Here is a 21,923-nt window from a genome sequence, read left to right as displayed (position 1 = left end):
GGGACAACCGAGTTCAAACAGAATTGTTCAAGTACTAAGTTTCAGAGGATGCCCAGTGCACAACAAATATGACCGCTGAACTATCAGGACGCATTACTTCTGAGGGTTAAGAAACAAAGCCAAACCCCCAGAGCTGGACTGAATGCCAACGTCCACACAATGGGCGATCCCTCTTAGGGCTAGCTGACACGTTTGGTGAGAAACCACAGAAAAATGACATGTCTAAAATCCATTAAAACGTATCTGATGCTTTAACTTCTTATCAGGTCCATCTCTGGTTGTGGAGATTTCTGTCAATACAGCCTTTTTAGACAATTCCTTTCACGCGTCGCTCCCGAAGCGCTCCATGACCATTATCACACGCAGCAGGGACCCGAGCAGCAGCGGCGCGTCGCTCCCCCGGCTGTGCCAGGAGGCGCCGCGGCACCGCGGCCACCCTGGGGCCTCAGGGCGAGGGGGCGGCCTTGACCTGGAGCCGCCCCCCGGGCCGTGCGCGCTGACCTCCGCCCGCGGGCAGGGAGGGCCGGACAGCGGCGACATTCCCGCCTTAGCGCGGGGAAAGCCGCGCCGGGATCCGCCCGCAGGCTCTTTGTTCCCGCGGCCGCGGCGGCTCTTTGTTGGTGCCACAGCCCGGCCGCGGGCCCCGCGCTAAGGCGGCACCCGAGGCTCCGCCGCTCCTCCCGCGGGGCCTCCAGCCGGCATCGCGCTCCCCGCCGGGCCGCGCTGCCCCCGCCGCCGCGCGTCCCCGGCCGCCGCGCGGGGACTCCCACCGCACCTGGCCGCGCCTCGCCCCGCCCCGGCCACCGCCGGGCCCCGGCCGCCTCCCCACGCCGGAGGGAGCGGCGGAGCGGCGGGGAAGGCGGGACGCGGAGCGCACTCTCGGGAGGCGCGCGCCGGCGGAGGCGACGGCCGCCGGGAGCGCGCGCAGGCGCGCACACGCCCGGGAAGGGGAGGAGGAGGGCGGGCGGCCGGGCGGGGGCGCGCACGGCCGGTGTGTGAGGGAGAGAGCGAGGGGAGGGCGATCCCGGGGCGGAGAAAGGCGGCGGCAGCGGCGGCTTCGCTCGGCTCGGGGCAGGCGAGCGGCCACAGGCGCTGTCGTGCCGGGAGGTACGGCGGCCGCTGCCGACTCGGGGCATCCTTCCTCTTCCTCCCCGCCCCCTGCCCGCCCTTCCCCCTTCTCTTTCTCTCCTTCCCCACTGTCCGCCGGGGCCGATCGCTGTCGGCGGCACGATCCCGGGGCGTTTCCGCGGCGCCCGAGCGGGCAGCGGCCGCGGGGAGAGCCGGTCCCTCCCCTCCCCGGCCGGGACTGAGGGACCCCCCGCTCCGTCCGGGGCTTGGCTGAGAGGGCCTGGCCCCGGCCCCGGTTCGGCTCCCCGGCGGCGGCGGCGGGCTCGGCGAGGATGTCGGGCGGCGGCGGCGGCAGCCGGGAGGAGGAGCGGCGCAAACTCGCCGACATCATCAACCACTGGAACGCGAACCGGCTGGACCTGTTCGAGATCAGCGACCCCACAGAGGTGAGCGACCCCGGCGAGGGCCTCCCGCCCGGCCGGCCCGGTGAGACGCCGCGCCCGGGCCAGGCCGCGCCCCGCGGCAGCCGGGCCCCTGCCCGCCCCCCGCCCCGGCCGGGGGCTCGGGCACGGCTCCCTGCGCCCGCCGCGGCTCCGTTTCTCGGGGGGGAGCGAGGGTCAGGCCCCTCGCCGTGACCGGGTGAAGGCAGGTTGCAGCGGCCGGGGAGAGGAAGGGAGTGAAGGGCCGGAGCCCTCCCCTCCTCCTCCTCTTCCCTCCCGCAGGCACATGCCGGCCTGACCCTGCGGGACAGGCGGCGCCGAGGCAGGGGAGAAACCCGCTGGGAGATGGAGGTGGCGAAAGGGGGCGGGCAAGGGCGAGAATACTGGAGCTGCCCCCGTCCCGAGCCCGACACTGGGTACCGCGGTGGGCTTTTTTTGTCTGTCTGTGACTTTAACAGTACCGACAGGCGGCTGGTGGGGAAGGATTGACAGTCCCGGTACTGGGCGCTGTTTTTGTTGCTAGCTTGTTTGTTTCTTTAAAGACTCGTCTTTGTGCAGAAGGCGTTTCTTACAAAGCAACCTGCCGCTTATATTCCGGCGGCTCTCCGGGCTGCTGGTGCAATCCCCGGAGTGGCTTTCCCAGGGCGTGACGGACGGAGCGCCTCGGCTCTCCGAGCCTGCAGGCTGCCAGCCCGCCGCCTAAAGTAAATACCAGGAGCAGGTTCGTAGACCCGAGTTCACATGTTGTACTGGAAAAACACAGCGGGTAATTTCTGCCTAATGAAGTGGGTGTTTCTGATGGCCGAGAGAGGCTAGGTTTTGTCCTTTCTTTAAAAAAAATTAAAATGTAGTAGCCAAACCACACCCTCCCGCTGCCCCTTGTCATGTTCCCTTTGGCTGGTTCGTGCTGCGCGTCTGGTTTGAAAGCGGCGAGGGGGGGCAGGGGGAGGGCAGGTTCCAGCCCTGTTTGTGTGTGACAGCGGGCTCCCTGCTTAGAGGGTGGAGGCTGATCATGTGCGTGTTCCCGGGGAAAAGGAGGAAATTCACACTTGCTCTTGGCCTGGCCCTGGTTGTTTATTAACAGAAGCCTCTGAGAATCACGTTGGCTTGGTCTTGGAGCTGGCTCTTGTTTCTGCACCCAGGTGCTGACTGCTAGCAGAGCCACGAAAAAGTGTTGAAAGCAATTCTTAGATTAGGAACTATGACACCTTCGGGTATTTTCAGTTCTGCTCATTGCAGACAGTTTCTTGAACACTAAGATGATGGGTTTCTGTGATTATTCCCTACATCTTGCAAGATTTATCGTAATTAGAGTTCCTTGATTGCATTGCTTAGGTTTTAATAGTATCGTTGTTGGTTGACAGTCGCTATCTCAAAAAAGTGGGCTGAAGCCAGTGTCAAGAAGCCTTCATGATAGTGTTTAAGAACATAGCACAGTCTTTTTGGAATTGCAAGCTGAGTGCTAACTGCCTGTGGCTGAATGTGTTTGTCCACTCCCAGTACGATGTAACGCCAGCCTGTCTTCTTCATGGCAGAGTGTGCTCCTGTAGTTTTGTTAGTAAGTAGTTTAACAAATCATACTTTCTTTAGGTCAGCCATGCGTATTTATTATCACAGTTAACTAGAGTTTGCACAAAAGTCACCAGCTTCATTATAGTTATTATTGAAAGAAAAAATAATTTTCCTTGCATTCACTCTGCACTTCTGCATTTAAGCCTCTGAACCTGCATAGGAGAACACTCACCACTGTCAGTGATGACATTTCAGTTGAACTATGAATGTAAAAAATGAAGTGCAGGCATAATATCCTTGAATGTGTGAGCTCTGTAGCTTACAAGTTCTAAAAGCATTTGATAAGACTGCAGGTGCGTTTACACCAAACTGGCAGCAGGTAACAATTCTATAGATAAAGTATATTTTCCTTCCAGATAATTACACTTTCCAATGTTCTCATTTATTTTCACTCTTACCTTGAGCTGACACAAATTTGGCAACATTTTCAATCAAGATGATGGTGTGATTCCCATTTGCACTGTTTATCAGCTTAAATGAAAGCCCTTTTACTAGGCTGCTTGGGAACTGACAATCCTCTGTTGTTTCCCTGTTTTTCCAGGCTGAGCTTGATCATAAGGCACATCTTGCTTTTTGCAGAGACTGCAGCAAGTGTGGCATCTGGGAAGATGCAGTAACCTGGCTGTGACTTTTGGCTGTGTGTGCCTGAGCTGGGTCAAACTGAATCATTTTAAACTGTCCAGACACAGTTGTTGGCCTGCTGGGTTAGCTTTGTATCCCAGACTGGATGCTGTCATCCAGGAGGTGCTGGTTGGATGTATCTGAAGAGTTGATGCCTTGTAGTGATTCTTCAGGCATTTCCTCAGTGAAAATAACCTGGTTTAAGTGACTTGTCTTGTAACTTTCCTAAGAGAGTAGGATTTTCCAGAGGGAAATGTAATGTAAATTGATTGGATTGGAGTTCTATCTGACATAGATTGTACAGTGACAGTGAAAGGAACTCATATGTGACTGACTGATGTACCTTGGTATTAGTTTGAAAGGTCTAATTCTTTGGTGAGATACAGTTGTTCCAACTCCATTAGGTCCTCTTCACTCTACTGCAGTGTGTAAAATGGGACTTGTTTTGAGGATTGGGCAGTGTTTTAAAAGTAGTTCAAATGTGTGGGTTTTTTACAGAGAAGTGGTTCATGAAATTAATCTGGTTGAATTCCTGTTAATATTTTATTGAGTAGACTACTTCTAAGAGATTAGAGATCTACTTGTTTACTTGCCTCTTGTCAGACTTCAGGAACAAATGGTTAAGGTGTGTAAGACGTTGAAAAGCAAAAACCTTGAATAGGGCATGTTGAGTTCTGTTACTAACTTTTTCTTAACTTCTCTTTGATTCTAATAGTTAAATAAGTCATTCAGAGCTGCTTTACCCCAGCAAAACAGAAATGAAAACTTTCTGTTGCATGCTCAAAGCTGAGTGTTCCTCTCTCTGTATGTGTTAGGAAAGCTGAAGACTTCTTGGGAGTGAGGCTTTCATATCTTCACTTGCTTTCACTGAAGTAATTTGTGGATTCATACACAGAGCAAAGTGGTAATTTTAAGTTTATTAGGTGTTTATATATTTGAACCATTTTTGCTGTTCCGAGAGATCTGTTAATTTGCATTATTTTACTCTGAAATTTTAAAATTCTTTTTATTCAGAAAGTAGCTTAGAGAAGCTCTGTGGCTTGAGAAGCTTATAAATGAACAAAACCAAAACTCTGCATTTACTAGCAGAAGTTTATATGTAATGTTGCAGGAGTGCTACTAGCTACAGACCTTTGATATTGGTCATCATTTAAACGTGATTAAGCTTACTGTGTCTACTTCAGCTTATGAGGCAGCTACTCACTTCAGCAAGTCTGAAATTAATACTGGACTTTTTGGGAGAAGGTAGGGCGAATCATGTTTTTGTTTGTAGATAAATTAACGGATTCAAAAGGGAGCAGAATGTTAACCCTTTTCTTCAATTGTTTTCCCTTGTCCCAAGTGTTACCAAGTTTTGTGGATGCTTTTTCCTTTTTTATTTTTTTTTGTTTGATCAGGCATAGAAACATAGTAAAGAGACTTAGAAAAGACTTAGACCTTTTGCAGTAGGAGATAAAATGATGGTTTGATCTTGATTTAAGTCTTGGGTGCTTACAGCACCCAAAGTTTTCAAAAAGGAGTAAGTTTGCATGAATGATTTTGTAATAAGTGGATAGAATTGTTTGGAAGCTTGTAGTTAGGGCATGATTTACATTTATACAGTTAGCTTTTTTAACCACCTCCTGTAATAAAAGTGCTAACTGGAGTTGATTGTTACGTGGATGTTTTGGGTGAGAGGAAGGCATGGAGGGGCACTATAGACCATGCATTTATCACTGTTTGAATACATCTAATAAGATGCTGTGTCTGAACTAGGTGTTACAATTATTGTTGATTATAAAACAAGGCTTCATCTATAATGTATGCTTTCATAGCTGTATATGAGAGGAAGAGAAGTGTTGTGTTTTTTCTAAACATGGTTTGTGGGCTGGAATGTGAATTGCATTTAATTCTTTTGAGACAGACACATTTTTAGAAGTGGGATTTTTTATAGCAGTTGCCCAAGGGCTGAGGGATTGTTGTCAGAAACATTGATCTGTTGTAGTTTTGTTTTCTGATGGAGAATGTTGTTCTAGACTAATATACCTCTGTGTTAGCAAAAGTAGAAAGGTCTAATCAAAAAGCTTTGAGAAATAACATGCTTTGCATTAAAGAATAACTCCTGAGAGTTTGACTTCTAAATGGCCATAATTTAAAAAAAAAAGAAGGAATTTTAAAAGTGTTCATGGCTATTTGATTATTTTTTGTCTGAAAAAACTTCTGTAGTCTTAGCAGTGAGGTATTAGAAATGACCCTTCAGAGTGTGGGTGGGGCTTTTTTTCCCATGTTGCTTTGTTTTGGTTTTTTGAATTATTGACTTCCCATATGTTGCGTTATATATGTTTGGTGTATTCAGTATGTTTTATATTTTTTTCTTTGGCTTTAAATACAAGTAAGCAATCCATTAACAGAAAATGCTGCACAGTACACTGTGTGGCAGGATATTTTAGGGCTGATGGAATTTTTGTCTTCACTTTTTGGGTTCAGACCTGGTTCATTAAGTGTCACAGGGAAGACTGGTATATGAAATAAGCTTAAAGCCTTTTAATGGTAGTTATGCAAGCTTGTTATTTAAACCTAGTTAAAGCAATAAGAAATAGGAATTTTTAGGTTTTAACCCCGCTGCTGTTTATCTGCATGGTTGCTCACTCACCCATTAGAAGATCTCACCTTTTAAAAATCTAGCTCTGAGGCTTTTTTAAGACCTGTTTTTAAAATTGGTAACCTATTGTGTTATGGATGATACTAGTGGTGGAAATGCAAGTCTGGAGCTAAGGAAACACCATCTAAATGGTAGAAATGCTTGTGCCATCTCCACTAGTTGGTTTCTACCACTTTCAGTAGTTTTAGCAAGTGCACTTCTTCTCAAGAAGCTGGCAGTATATCTGAAAATACTGTCCTTTTAAGTTTACCAAACCTATGGTATGGAAAGTAAACTCTCTTTGCAACAAATGTTTAAACTAATATTTAGTCAGTCTGGAAAGGTGATTGGAATCCTGAGGGCTGATACCTGTGCTTTTTAGTGAACAGGATATTTTTTTAATAATTGCTACCACTAAGCAGGCTCAGTTCAAGAGAAGATAAAAACACTGAGGCATTAGTTAGAGGTTTGGGATTACTGTTTGCACTTTACTGAGTCTGTTGAGCTCTAGGTCTGCATTAAAATGGTTGAAGAAAAGAAGCCAGGGATGCAGGCCTGCTCATGTGCATCAAAAGGAGTATTTGGAGACCAGTTTTCCTTTAGCTGAGTCAAAGTGAATAGTCATTATAAATGAAGTCTTAGTGCTCCCTAGAGAATCTCAATTATAAGTTTGAATTAAAATATTGACCACAGTCTACAGAAAACATAATGTAATGCAATAATTCTAGGATGAAGTTTTAGGCTTTGCTTTTAATATTCCTTATGTAAATTGTTTCTTGAGGTAATGGCTAATTAGGTCCATACAATTCAGACATACTGGCTTTAAGAATTCCCTCCTGATGTGTGAATCTGTTCCCTGCCTAAAATGCCATTGACAAGCATTACTTTTCAGCTGAAAACCCCCCTAGTCCTCTAGACTAAGAGATTTGCTTTGTTTGTGCAAGTGTGTTTTTTCTGTCAAAACCATTTCTCTTTCAGAGAGATTAAACCAAGATGAATGGAGCACACTTTTATGATTTTTGAGGGAAACCTAGCTTTATAATTAATGAAATTCTGATCTTATGTCTAGATTCTTTTGTCATCTAAAGGGGGCAACAAAAACTAAAACTTAGCTGGAAAGTGATAAAAGTTGAAATGGACTGGTGTTTGTGGTAAGGCTGTAGATGATAAGAAACCACTCTTGAGTTTATCTGTGGGTCAGTATCTGTTGGAGTAGTTGCTTTGTTATAGATAAAGGGAAATAAATAGTATCTGTGCAAAATTTAGAACATGCGTAAAGGAAATAACTCCTTGTTTTGACCAGTGGTTCTGGTGAAGGTGGAGTTGAGAATGACAGTGTGCATTAGTAAACTAAATGTGATAAACTTAAGAGAAGTCTAATTTAGCAGATATTACAGATATGTAATGGAGTGTTTCTCTGTCTTTCAAAGTGAACTTCATGCTAATGGAAGCCTCTTCTGAAGTGTATTTGAGTCAAGCACTATTTAGGTAATTTTTGATTTTTTCAAGATTTTTGCCTAGGAAGAATATATACATGTAGAATAGAAATTGAGTGATGCTCATTTCATCTTGTGAAAAGGCTGAAGCCTGTTAATTTCTGCTGTTAAGGTTGTTAGGTAGATAAACCAAAGAGGTAATTGATAGTTGTTCTGGATGCATTCATGACTTGGCTCTGAATTGTTGTTGAACTTCTTGCAGAGATTCTCACTTCCCCTCAGGTCTTTAATTGCAAGTAAAAAATACTGCTTTTCTGTAACTATCACTGTCTGGAATCTTTATAATCTAAGATGAAAACTTGAGTCAACAGAGATAAAACTCTGTAGTAGTTCAGACCTAGCAGTCAAATTATCTTCCTGGACTGTATTGTGCCTCATGAGCTTTTGTATAATGAAGATGCATAACGTTGCAATATAACTTTTTTCAGCGTTGGGATAAGTTTTCCTCGTGTTTGGTTGCCTTCAGTTATTGAATTGCAATTCTGCCTTTTGCTGCTGTCTAGTTTGGTTCTCTAGTAAGACTAAAAACATCTGCTTTGACAGAAGTCCAGTGTTCATTACTTCTTTTTCTTATTTTTCAGCAACCACCTTTTTTTCTCGTACCTCCTTATACTGTGTGACTAAAGTTTTCTCACGTTAGGTGCATGTAACTTGCTATAACCATTTTGTATAATGCTTCAGGATAATGGTCATCTCCTTCTGTTATGGGCATAGCCCTCAAGGTTATCAGCTGGTTGTTAGAGATTTAATTACATTTTCTATATCTGCCTTCTTCCATTGTGTGCTCACCTGTAAGTTAGATAGCTCCTCTTCAGATCATCTTCCAGCACAGATAGTCTGACTAGGGAGACATTCCTCTGATTCTTGTTCATTCTTGTCTCCTATGAAGATGCCTTCTGTCTAGATACTTCATTTCTCTATGCACTGTGCTCTTTATTGCCCTGGTCTGTCTTGCAGAATTTTGTTTTAGATTACTCATTACTTTGGGAAATTTCTTTAAAGTTTGAATCCTGGAAGAACTGGAAAATGTCTTGTATTAGGGTTGTTATCTAGAAGACCAGTATAGGGTGTTAGTTTTAAGTGCAAATTTGCACTTAAATGTAAATTTCACTTGGTTACATGTATTTGCAATTCGTCTTTGAATTTCATCATATTAATCGAAGAGTCTGTTAGAGTTTGATTGTACTGATGAAATTGTGTGTGCTCCTGTAAGTTTATTCATGTCACCTCTTTCAGTGAAGAGCAGAAATTACACATCATCAGCTTTGAAAGTTTTAAGCTTTTATTAAGTGGTGCTTGGTATATCTTAAGAATAATTATGAATGGATTTCTAATTTTACTTGCACATTCCAAGAGTATAAAATAGATTTAACTTTAAAAAATAGGAGTTACTATAGTGATTCTTTTCAAGGACATCAGGAAACCGGCTGGTTTGTTACGGAACTGGAAACTGAGTATGTGTTTGGCTGTGACTCCTAATGCCAGGTCAACTCTTGGGTAAATATTTTGGAATGGGTTTTATGCACTACAGTACTAGTTGCTATAGAGTGATGGCAGACTGAAACAATGGCTGCAGGGTGGGGTTTTTTATTTGGTCAGTGTTTTTCTTACTACTTTGATAATTTATGCTCTTGTAACTGGAACTCAGGAATATGAAAGAAAGCTCTCACAGAAACTCACTACCTAGTAAGAGATGGTAGTTCTTGGTGACCTGGTTTAAGGCTTCCCCTTGGTGAATTGTGTCCCAGGGCATGGCTCCATATCTGGCTCTACTGTGTAGTAAGAGTCCCTTTTACAGTGTGAAAAAGAGTGAGTTGTCTGGCAACAGTATTTATTTGGCCAACAAGGTATGTTGCTCAGAGCAGTATCTGTGAACTAAGATTTCAGTGCATAGGCTTTTCAGGGACTCCATGATGGGTTTAGTTGGGCTTTCTCTTTGTTAAATGACTTTTCAGTCCACACTCCTCTATTTTCTTAGAGGCAAGATAGACAATTTGATGTCAGTGGCATGGTTTTACATATATTTACATTTTGCTTCCACATATATTGTATTGCTTACAAAACCCAGTGGAAGATCAGAATCTCACTTCTTAATGAAAATGAGGGGCTGTTGGATAGCCTGTGGTTGGGCAAGAGTTCAAAGGACAAAGAAACCCTTCCCAGTGTCTAGAACAAGAAGAGGTCTCGTTCCCTCTGCCCTCCACAAGGTGCTCTACTTGGAGCAGTACATCAGCTTGAAATTGAAAAGGGCTCTCTAAACATTTTGTTATCATTCTCAATTTTAGTAAAACAGTTATGTCATGTTCTTAATTTAAAAAACATCAGGACAGTGCTGTCTGCGATACAGTGTCCTGGATGGAAAAATGTCCATGTGGAAGCAAACAAAACTGAACCAGGTTGTGTTTCAGAAAGGTTCTCATTGCTGAAATGGTTTTCATAATATCACTTCTTTTACTTTGAGAAATCTGGTTTGCATTCACTTTTTATGTACAGTTTGATAATTTCTGCATTCGGGTCATATCCAAGCATTGCATCCTTCTTGTAGAATGCTGCACGTTTTATTGGGAAACATGATAAGTTGTTTCCACTTGAAGGATAGCCTTGCTGAACAGGACTGCTACTTGCTTTCAATGGAGACACAGTGAAAGTTTTAGGACTTCTTTAGCACTCACTGTACGTGTTCTGGCTGTTGAAAGATTGGGATGGTTTCTTTTCATATCTGGAAAAGGAAAATAATCTGTAAATTGTGATGGAACGACAATGTTTACTAATGAAAACATTACTCAATCCTGCTAATTGATTTTGATGGATTTGCCTGTTCAGTCTAGTGTTTGCTGTATAGTGAAGAAGGTCAGAACTGGAATTACTTAAGATTGCTGCATTTTGTGATCTAATTCTTCAGCTTTTGAAGCCTTTTAAAAAAGTAAAAGGCCAAACAGCTGTTTCCTTCTTTAAGAATCAGTAAAATGCTTTAACAAGGCCTTCTTTGTTTTGTGTGAGATGCATTGTAATACTTTTGATAAAGTCTCCAGCAATACTGAAACTGTATCTAGTATTTCATGAGAATTATTCTTGTTGCCGTAGCACAGCAAGGACTATTTCAATAAATTCACTTGTTATGCCTATAGCAAACTGTTTTCATACAGATGAGGAATGATATATAGACGGAAAAAAAAAGAACTATGAAATAATTTTATGCACTGGCTGCTGGTATATTCACCAAAGTCATCTATCAGCATCCAAAGACCAAACCAGCCCAAAGTGGTGACGTTATTGCAGTTCTGGGAAGTTTTCAAAATGTGAGCTGAGTTTGCAGTTTGTCTCAGTTGTTCTAGCCATTTAGTAGGAAAAAAATAAAAGTGAATGGAGAGAGGCTTTGGCTCTCTCCTGGAAACTTTGACAGGATTTACAGTAAAACTCTAGTTTTCTATTACCTTCTGATTTCTGCCTGTCTGTAGTTTTTGACTAAAGGTCACCTGTAAAGGGAGGATTTTTGGTGAAATTAGAGTGTTTGAATTTTACAGTGTTCAAAATTCTGGTAGAATTTTCTGAAGCAGTAATCAACAGTATCTCCTAACATTCTGATACTGGCTCAGTATCTTGAGTATGAGAAGTTCTGAAGGAGTTATTAGTTCCTATTGTTGCAAGTAAATTGTTTGTGGTCTACTACAAGCTCCGGAATACTTTTGTTTCATCATTTACTTCTCACCTGTATTAAGTTTAAGCTTGAACTGGAAAGATTGGTGCATCAAATTTTTGAGAGATTAGATGAATTTGAAAACTTTGCCTTCTCAAAGTAGAAGAGTATCATACCAATATGATTTTAAGTGACAAGTGTCAAGTGGCAGCACAAGAATTGGTAGCATTGTACCAATGTGAGACAGTCATGTACTGAAGCTCAAGCGTGCAATGTTCTGATACTGTTGGTTTGTAAAAACCTTTTGAAACTCAGCACTTAGTTAAATGCCTGTCTTATCTTCAGTGTTCCACATTTGTCTCCAAGTCTTTGAACATTCTTGTGTGTTTGGATGCTCATAAATATCCATGTATATAATTATAAATGCACTGATCTGGCTCTCTCAGTAAAACTACCCGTGTTGAGACCGTGTCTCCCTTATTTCCTCCCACACGCACTCTGCACTGAGAATCTTACATCCACAACCTTAAACCAAACACTCCAATCTTCTACTTTCAGGGAAAAATGCCAATTAGAGCAGTCTTCAAATGTGTTCATCCTGCTACACTGGCTTCAGAGAGCAGCCTTACGATGATCTGAAGCTTCCCGAGAGGTTACAGATCAGCCATTAAATCCTCTACTCCTGCCATTTGGACTTTGTAGTTTGGAGTGGCCTTGCAGTTGGACCTGTTTATAACCAGCTAGTCTGTGTGCTGCTGGTGGCTGTGACACCTGGGTTTGCTTCTAAGGGAGTGCTTTTTTTGCTTGCATACTGTTACAATCACAGATATTTTTCCCTTGTTTTGTTGAGGATTCCTTTTAATAGGCATTTGGCTTGTGTCGTCTCTTCTGGGTGTCTGCTAGGTGGAGACAGACTGAGTTTCCTGGATTAACACTGTACTGAATTCCTTATCTGCTGAGAAGGAAATCTTGCGCCAAGGGGAAAAATTCCTTCCTAACCACCTCAGAGGTAATAAGGATGGTACTCAGTGCATGTAGAGCTCAATTTATCCAAATCCTGAGGATAAAACAGGGTGTTTCTTTCTGTTGCAAAAGGGTCAGGACAATTTTCTCTGATCCTTGACAGACATGTCCTTTTCCAAGTGTCAGCTATTTCCTTCTGTGGCAATATCATGATGTTATCAATAGTAGTAGAAACCTGCAAGCAGAGTGAGATACCAACATATTTCTGATACCTTTATATCCTTAATTTATGAAGTGAAATGTTGAATAGCAGTGTTCTTTGTCATGGCTGATGGATGTGTGAGTAATCTGAAGCTATTTCCACCTCAGCAACTGTAAGAGAGGATGAACTCTTTCACAGGTACACACACACACTGTTCTGCAGCCACTTCTTCACCCACCTCTCAGCACTTCTGAGGCACAGAAAGGAAGTGGGCAGTGTTGACCCTCCTCCTGCCATTTCTGCAGTCTGATTGCTGTCATGGGGTTCTGTCTTCTGCCACGCAGAACTGCCCATCTTTGACTCTCTTCCAGCTCTGTGGTGGTGATGATACTTTTACAGCAACCACAAGTACATGGTAGCAGTTAAATTTGTGTGCTGCTTTTTACTGTGGCTTTCAGGAGCTTTGGTCAGCCCTTTCTCGGCCTTATTCTCCACCCCCAATGTCTGTCTGACCTAAACATCATTAAACGCTGACAACATTTTAAAACCAGTGCTTAGTTTATTTCAAATATTGCTTTATATGTTTACATACATGCAAGTAGGTAAAATGGAAAAAAACTTCAACAAGTTTAGGTTTTGCTAAAGCTTACTGCATTTGTTTTAGGGAAAAGCTGGTTACTTGCTCTGTACAAGTGTGTGTTTTTTCTTTTAATTACTGAGCTTTCCTATTTGTACATGCCAGTACAAAATAATGTGGCAGTTTGACTTTTCCTAACATTGACTATCTATCTAAACCAGTTTTGTAGGTAGAATGTTTATGATACATTTTGTTCATGTAATGATCAATTTTGAGTCTAATTCTTGAAAGTGGCCAATGGTCATTCAAGTATGTTTGGGAACTGAGTTACTTTACTTGATTTGATTTTTTTTCCCCTTAGAGTGCTCTCCAAGTTGTTGCTATTAGCAAAATTGAGAGTTGGGACTAGATGATCTTTAAGGTCTCTTGCAACTCAAGCCATTCTGTGATTTAAGATGATATTTATTTAGATCATGCTTAGCTTGTACTTGTGAGTAGCTGTAGCATCTTCTTAAACTGTCTTGGTTTGTATAGAAGACATCTAACATTCTCATTTTGTTATAATGTTTCCAGGACAGTGGGGTAGGAAAAGTGATGCAGATACATGAAGTAATGAGTTGAAAACTGTTGTAAATGTAGTTACTACAAAGCCAGAAAGAGAAGCCAGAGTTTTATAAATGTATGCAATTCTCTAGGTTATCCTAATTTGAGATTTCACCTCATAAACATAGAGGGAAGGGAGTTAATCACACTTAGGAGTGACATCTACCAGCACCATCACACAATCTCTGGTTGAAATCTTGGGTGAGTTGTTTGGGATAGCAAAGAATGCCCCTTTTCACTCCCGGGAAGCTGCATACAGTAGGAAGAGTGTTATGTATCATCATAATAAACTTGAATAATTTTCATGTTTGAGATTTTGTTTGTTTCAGAAATACTTCTGCATCAAATGTACATGAGACTGCCTCATTTCAGTAAATAGGTAATTTAAGTTCCTAATTCGATGAATCAACCTGGACTTGGAATGGACCTTAAGGATCACCTGGTTACAACCCTGCCTCCATGGGCAGGGATACCTCCAACTAGACCAGATTGCTCAAGGGCTTATCCAGTCTTGCCTTGAATACTGACAGGGTCAGGGCAGCCACAGCCTCCCTTGGAAACTGTTCCAGTGTCCAACCACCTTCACAATAAAGAACTTCTTCCTAATATCTCATCTTTCCCCTCTTTCAGTTTGTACCTATTACTCCTTATTCCATCACTTGAGTTCCTGGCAGACTCCTTTTCCAGCTTCCTTGTAGGCCCCCTTCAGGTATTGGAAGGCTGCTTGAGATTTCCACATAACCTTCTCTTCCAGGCTGAAGAATCTAGGCTGAATAGCCCTACCTTTTTCCCCAATAATTTCCTTTTTCCACATGTGTAACTTTCTGGTATTCTAACATCTTGTAAGCTGTTAATTAAGGCAAGCATTTATGTTTTATTAAGATTTTCGAAGTGAATATTGAATAAAAAGAAATTTAAAATCCCCAAATGCTTTGCAATAATAATTTAAAAATTGAAATATTTTTGAATGTGTTACTCTAACTACCTAATCATAAGTAAAGTTTGTGTCTCACTGTGGAGAGTAATAAAAAAAGCACAGAACAAATGAAATGGTGTTAACTAGGAGTATATAAAATGTGCAGATGTTTATGTTTGAGGTTTGAGTTTTTGTTTCATTTGTTTTTATTTCCATACAAATAAATATATTTGTTGGAATAAGTTTGGAAAGTTTACTGTCCTCAGTAGTTGAGAAACATACATGGTATGTAGTCAGTGTACATACTACACTGGGAGACGTTATTGGTGTTAATTAAAAGGAAAAGAAGCTAGAGGCTCCTTAGATTTTACAATTCCGTTCCACTTCTGCATGCTGCTATCTTTGCTTCCTGACAGAATTTTTGGTTCGGGTCATCTTCTCATATTCTTGTGTCATACTTCCTCACTAATGAGAGGACAAGACCTCTTTGGTGTAACTTTTCAGCTGTGTGAATTCTGATTTGCTACAGAGATTGTTTGGCTAATACCAGCAGTTAGTTAAAGCCTAAATTGTTTCACTGTGAGTCAGAGTATACTTGAAATCTTGCACAGTAGTATCATTTATGCCTTCATTATGTTTTAATATCTGAGTAAGCCAAACCAAGTTACTGAATGCTTTTGTAATCTGAGCCTGTTTAAACGCGCAATAGTCCTGTTCACGGTTAATCATCTGCGTTAATGTTTGTATTGTACCGTGTCCTTGCTCTGTGTGCCACACAAATGACAGTCCCTTGATAAGGATGAAATTAAGGGTATTTGATAGAATTGTGGTTTAGAGCAAGAAAATGCCTGAAAGTAAGCAACCATTTAATTTTCCGATAGTTTCTTGCAATGGAGATGACAAATGAAAGGTGGGAATTTAGGTGAAGTTAACTAAACATACAGAGTATGTTTGTTTTGTTTGCAGCCAGTGGCTGCAGAACTAACTACCAGGCAGAAGTGCAGGACTTGTTGAAAGTAAGAGTTCATGCAGAGTACACCGGCAAACACATTCTTCTGGCAACTCCTGATTAACAGAGCTGTAGAGACCAGTTTTGTTAACCAGTGCTACATGATAAAACCAGTAATTTGTTCTCTTCCAGAAGAAATCTGTAAAATAGAGCTGGTAGCACTTTTAAAACACAGCTCTTTGGTAACCAAATGTACAGTTTGAAGGTGAAGTGAGCATTTTTATCAGTAGACTCCTCTGAGCAAAGTTACTTTCCTGATTCGGAAAATACTTCTCACTTTCTTATTCTATTTATATAAAAAAGTATATGGTAATATTCTATACAAATGAAAAAGGTATATTTTCATACGTCTGAGGCATATTACAAAAAACTTCAGTTGCAAGTATAAAATTTGCTTCAATATATTGAAAGAATTAGATTATATTTTTGAAATGAAAATAATTTCAAGCATTTTTTCATGAAGCTGAAGTGAATTCCAGAGGATTGGAATTTAAATAGTGAACAAATTTTATTTAAACAGACAAACAAAAAAAGGATTGCATTGCTTTAATAAAAATGCATCTGATCTGGGCTTTTTTACTGTCAAAATCTGCTCCTTGAGATGACTTTCTTCTTGGAATGAACATGAAAATTTTCAGTGCTTATTTTTATAAACCTTACTGATGATGAAGAGGGGTAGCATGTGGGACAGGGAGTAATGGCACATGTAAGTTCAGTAGTTCTTGATCATAGCTTAAAAATGAAAGGATACTGGAACCACCATTTCTGACTTTGATGTTGCAAATGAATCCACTTAAGTTTATTAGTATGGATCGATCCAAAGAGAACAGCTTACAAAATGCACACCTTTATCCTTAGAGAGAAAATTATGCTTTCTCTTTGTCATTCAGAAGAATATCTGAAAATTTTGGCTTTGGGAAAAGATGTTGTATTTACTGGCCTTGAACTGCTCCAAGGATGGGGCATCCGTTACCTTGCTGGTCAACCTCACAGTAAAGAATTTCTTCATAATAATTAAAATAGATCTACTCTCTTTCAGTTTAAACCCTTCTCCTTAGTCCTGTCCAATACATGCCCTTGTAAAAAGTCCCTCTTCACATTTCTTGTAGCCCCCTTTAGGTACTGTAAGGCTGCTATAAAAATGCTTCCCTAAGGTCTTCAGTTCTCCAGGCCTAACAATCCCAAATGTCTCAGCTGTTGTCAATGGAAAGGTGCTCCAGCCCTCTGATAATTGCTCTCTTGATCTCTCTTTTATCTTGGTCTACCCTGCTTTCCTTTCGTTCCTGCTTTCTGAATTTGTTTTCTTCTGATGTTCTGTTGCTTTCGGGTGTTCTCAAAATCAAGCTGTTTGCTGTGGTTAGCTTGTGATTATTGTTATTAATAATATTTCTACCCACTCCTGCCTTCCTGCGCCCCACATACCCTGTAGCAACCATATGATAGCAACAGATCCTTACTGATGGTAGTGAATCACTTCCCTTGTTCCACTCAGATGCTGTCTGGAGCTTCAGGACTGAACTGCTTTCAAAAGTAACATGTAGAACCTGTGGAAATCTCATTGGTTTGAGGATGTAGGGAGAGTGGGGAATATTGAATTTCTTTTTTTCAAAGCCACTTCTGAGTTTTTGCCTTAAATTTCTGTTTCTCTTGAGTTTTCTGATCTTTCATTGTTTTTGGTTATATAATCTTTCTTGAAGAATGACCTTCTATGTTAAAAGAACTATTATTTCAGGCATACAGTTCATTTTATATGTATTAAAAGTGAAATCATTATGCAGTTCACTAACTACAAAAGTGTTCTGCTAAAGAAAACTTCTTAGATGCCAGTGAATAGTCAAGTAGTGGAACGGGTTGCACAGGGAGGTTGTGCAGATTTGTCCATGGAGATTTCTAAAAGCAGGCTGGATAAAGCTGCAAAAGAGCCTGGTAAGACCTCAGAGATGACCTTTCTTTCACCGGGAGGTTGGATTGGAAAATCCTGAAGTTCCTTTCTCCCTGAATTATCCTGTAATCTTAGATGGTTCCATGGTGTATATACCCATTCCAGTTTATTTCCAATTATGATGGATGGCATTGCATTATTAATGACTCTTCTTAGGTGTAGTAGAACCACTTTATAGGCTTTACTGTCTCTAATGTCTACCAGTTGGGCTTGTAGCTGAAGAGAAATACACAAGTGTTATGCTGCCACTTAAACGATATTATTTAGCTTTTTTCATCCCTTCATTTGTCATGGCCCTTCTTAAGACACACATGTTGGGACGTCTCGTCATTGGGAGCTCTCCTGTTGGTTGGAGGTCATCTTGTCTCAATTAAAGATATCTGCTTGCCTGGCTGCTGTAACCATTAGTGTTTTCTGTAGCTGAACAGTCTTGGAAAGTTAGCCTGTCCTCCACAGATGTTTAAGTATGGTCCTAGCTTTGATACTTTGATTTGGAATAGATCTCAGGATATTTTTAGTCCAGCCTCCAGCTTAAAGCAAGATCAGTCCTGATGCCCCTGAGGGCTTTTGTCATAAGGTGTTCAAAACCCTGTAAGGACCAGTAACTCTGGGCACCTTCCTTCACTGGCTCGACTGTCCTAATGGTGAAAAAGGTTTTCTGTATAGTCAATTCAAAGGCCGCTTTTGTTGCAACTTATGTCCAGTGTTTCTTGTCCTCCCCACCATGCCCTGTTGATCACTGCTGCATTGTTGTCTTAGTCTCTTTGCAGATCCTGTGAGCTGCTTTTAGGTCTCCCCAAAGCCAGCTCTTCTCCAGGAGCAAGAAACACCCAGTTCCAGTCTTGCCTCCTGAGATGGTTTTTTAGCCTCCTGATCATTCTGTAGCTCTCTGCTGAACTTCAGCTTATGTCTGTCTTCCCAGTACTGACAGCCCAGTACAGAGTGATGGACCCAGTACAATTGTTTTACTTGACCTAAAGCTTGTATTCCTCCTATTAATGCAACTAAGCATGATGACTTTGCTGCCAGGGCATGCAGAAATCAGAAATATCTTCAGCTTGCTGTCCACCAAGATCTTCAGGTTTTCTTTAGCAGTTTCTTCCCAGGCAGTCATTTCTTAAGCCTGTGTTGTTGCAAGATGTTTTACCTTTCAGTGCTGGGACTTTCCTTTGGCCCTTGTTGAATTCTGTTGAACTGAAAAGCTGCTCAAAACCTCAAGGAAAAAGCAAAGCAAAAAAATGCTACCTAAACCCTCACCTTGAATTTCCGTTGCCAAAACATTTAGGCTTGAGAGCTTTGAATATTGAAATGCTCAGATTCTTCTTGACGTTGAGCACAGCCTTCTTCTACCCATCCTACACAATCTTGGACTGAAAATATCTTAATATTTCAGAATCACTTTATGTATCCTTTGACTTAAGCAAACTATGTTCTGTCAATGTATCCTGTGTGATAGATTGCCCAGGGGAGATAGGGCAAGGTCCTAGTGCTGCAGGACAGGAAATGTTTGTAAGTTGTGTAAATTGCACACAGGTTTGCTCCCCTTTTCTGTTCCTGTGCTTCTTCCTTCTCCAGATCACATGCCTGTATTAGTTAATGGAATAGATAGTTGGATCCTTTTTGTTGATACGTGTTTATTGAGAATAAAGATTTGCTTTCATTCCTGATTATGGTAGGTGTATAAAACTATATTTGTACAGTCTGGTGTGTTGACTAGTTCAATTATTCATACTCAAACTCATGTTCTTTGTTTTGAATTCTGCTGTCTCACAGTATCTCATATTGTGTATGAGTCTGTGTGTGATGATGAAAAATAGGCTATGCTTATAGTGTACCCTTTTTGGTAGAAGAAATGCTGAAGTGCTAGTTTGAAAGTAGACTGTAATCTCCTCTGGCCCCAGATGTTTGTAACTACTTTTTACTTCAATGGAGCATTTTTATTGTTAAAATTTAAGTTGCTATTTTGAAACTTGGATAGCATTAATCTGTTAATCCTGCAAATGTTCTCAGGTCAGTATTAATATAATTGGACTTCTAAACTGAAATAAACTAAGCAAGAAAAATCTCAGAAATTCAGCATTAAATTGTGTATGTTGATATTAAGTTTAAAGAAGCTTTAAGTCACCTTTTCTGCATGTTATGTCTGAATCTATTCTGATGCAAATTTGCTAGCCATTCTTAAGTAGTTGAACTACTACTTTAGCTGTTAATCTCTAAGTCCAGATGCTTGTTCTAGGATTTCCTTCCAAAAAAAACCATGGTTAAAAAGGTTCATTGTGCAACCTGGGAAGCCATTAGATCAGGACTGGTTTGCCCCAGAAGTTCAGAGATCAGAATTGTAGTTCCTCAAGAAAAATATCCTTCTGATAGTCTTCATAAGTGGAATCATTCCTAAGTGTTCAGCTGAAGACAGTCATAGCAGTGAGGGGGGGTGGGACTGCCTTGGTTATGGCAACACGAAGTCTTACTGCTGGGTGAACAAACTCTGGGAAGGAGCCAGTGAGTTGTATTCTGTAAGATCTGTAATCATCTGCTCTCTCAGTTTTAGGAATGAAGCTGCTGCCTAGACTAAGCAATGTAGAAATACAGAAATGGCATTGTTTATTTTTAAGTTCATTATCCCAGACTAGGGTGGATAGGAAGGGTGAGGAAGAAAGTAGTAATGTGAAGGATGCCTATGTGATGATTAAGTATTGAGCTTTTCAGTAGTCTTTCTGTTGTTCCTATCTCCTCCCAGCTCTACACACCCAGTCCTGTAACTGATGATCTGACTGACCTGCCCTCTGAAACTTCCTCACTCTTCTGTAAGCAGGGGTGGCAACCCTTTGTGAAACAAAGAGCAAGGCACACAAAATGAGGGGGCAGTATTAGCTTGTTTGCTAGATTTGTTCTGATGCTAAAATGAGAAGTGAGCAAGTGATTCTGGACTACTTCATATTTGGAGCACTGAATCAATCCCATACTTGCCTTTCAACCCCTTATCATGTCTAAAAGTGAAGCCAGATTTGTGCATTACCTTATATTGCAACAAAATGATAATTTAAGATGTCCTATGTAATTTTAAAGAAGGAATGATATATTAGTGTTTATGACTGGGAAAAGAGCTGTCTTACTACTGTTTGAGAATCGTAATTTTTCATAAAACATGAGTACTCTTGCACAGAACACTTACTCTAATGAGAGACTCAACTCCACAATATTTGAGAGGTTATGATCAACAATTATAGTAAGTCAAACTTCCTTTTTTGAATTGGGGTGTGTATATCTCGACTGTTGTTTGCAAAACTAATGGTAGTTTCTGACTGAATTCTTTCTGCCAAAAAGTCGCTGGAACTGGTCTTTATGCTACTACCACATGATACTTTTCTCTAGATTATTTCTGTTATTATGAAGAGAACTGCAAAGGAAGTGAGGAGCTTCCTATGCAATCAACTGGCCAACTGCTGTTTCCTCTATCAGGAATAGTGTTGGCAATTACTCACAGTCCCTACGTTTGCATTGTTGTCCTGAGCATGGAATAAGAGACTGTGAAGCAGTAAGAGAAAATACAATAGCCCTGGGTGAAATACTGCAGTTACAGAAGGAAAGTAGCTTTTTACTCCCATGGTTAAGCTTTTGAGTGCTTCTCTGTTTTAATGACTGGTGGCACAATGAAATGTTACCTTTAGCAGATCTAACTGAGCTTTTTAAACATGTGTAGCCCATCTTGTCTCTGGACTGACTTTGTTAATTGACTGCTTTTTCAATCTCATTGTGTTTTTATAATTTTGTTTACTCTCCTCCCTTGGCTTGTTTTGTTGGAATGGTGCTACTGTGGTCTCAGCAGGACTTAGGAGACTCTCGGGGCTGTAAAACACTGTCAGTGTTTGTGTGTGGACAGCATCTCAGACATCTGATGCAGCAGTGTTTTGTGGAAGATCTCTTGGCTGCTGAGTAATTCCTGTACCATTTGTACTGCTTGAGCTGAACCCTTGTCTTTTTATGCTCAGGACATCTAAAAAAATTTGGAGGCTAGAGTTAGAAGCTGGTGATTGGACTCTGCACTCGGTGGCTCCTGATGTTTTGGAGAAAACACTATTTACAATAGAAAATAACATCACCTTGGTATTTGATACATTTAGTCACTTCTAGTTGAAGCAGTAGAAAACCGCATTTATTTGTGTGTAGTGCTACTCATAGGTTTGAGTTGCTATGTCCTTCAGTGCTAAAACAAAAACATGACTTAAGTTCTCCTCAGTTAAATGATTTAATAATTGA

At 41.3% G+C, this 21,923-nt stretch overlaps 1 protein-coding gene across 18 annotated transcripts in view; it reads left to right on the top strand.

The window, feature by feature from the left end:
• The first annotated feature begins 1,264 nt into the window (after positions 1-1,264).
• Positions 1,265-21,923, top strand: part of AFDN (afadin, adherens junction formation factor) — a 116,208-nt gene continuing 95,549 nt past the window's right edge. For all 18 annotated transcript variants that reach the window (XM_063390595.1, XM_063390584.1, XM_063390592.1 and 15 more), the window contains exon 1: positions 1,265-1,514. In XM_063390595.1, coding sequence (XP_063246665.1) covers positions 1,401-1,514 — 114 coding nt within the window. In that variant the 5' untranslated portion in view covers positions 1,265-1,400. The remainder of the gene's footprint in view (positions 1,515-21,923) is intronic.

Source organism: Prinia subflava, chromosome 2, assembly GCF_021018805.1.
Source record: "Prinia subflava isolate CZ2003 ecotype Zambia chromosome 2, Cam_Psub_1.2, whole genome shotgun sequence".
Taxonomy (NCBI): Eukaryota; Metazoa; Chordata; class Aves; order Passeriformes; family Cisticolidae; genus Prinia; species Prinia subflava.
This window is presented reverse-complemented; position numbering and strand designations above follow the sequence as displayed.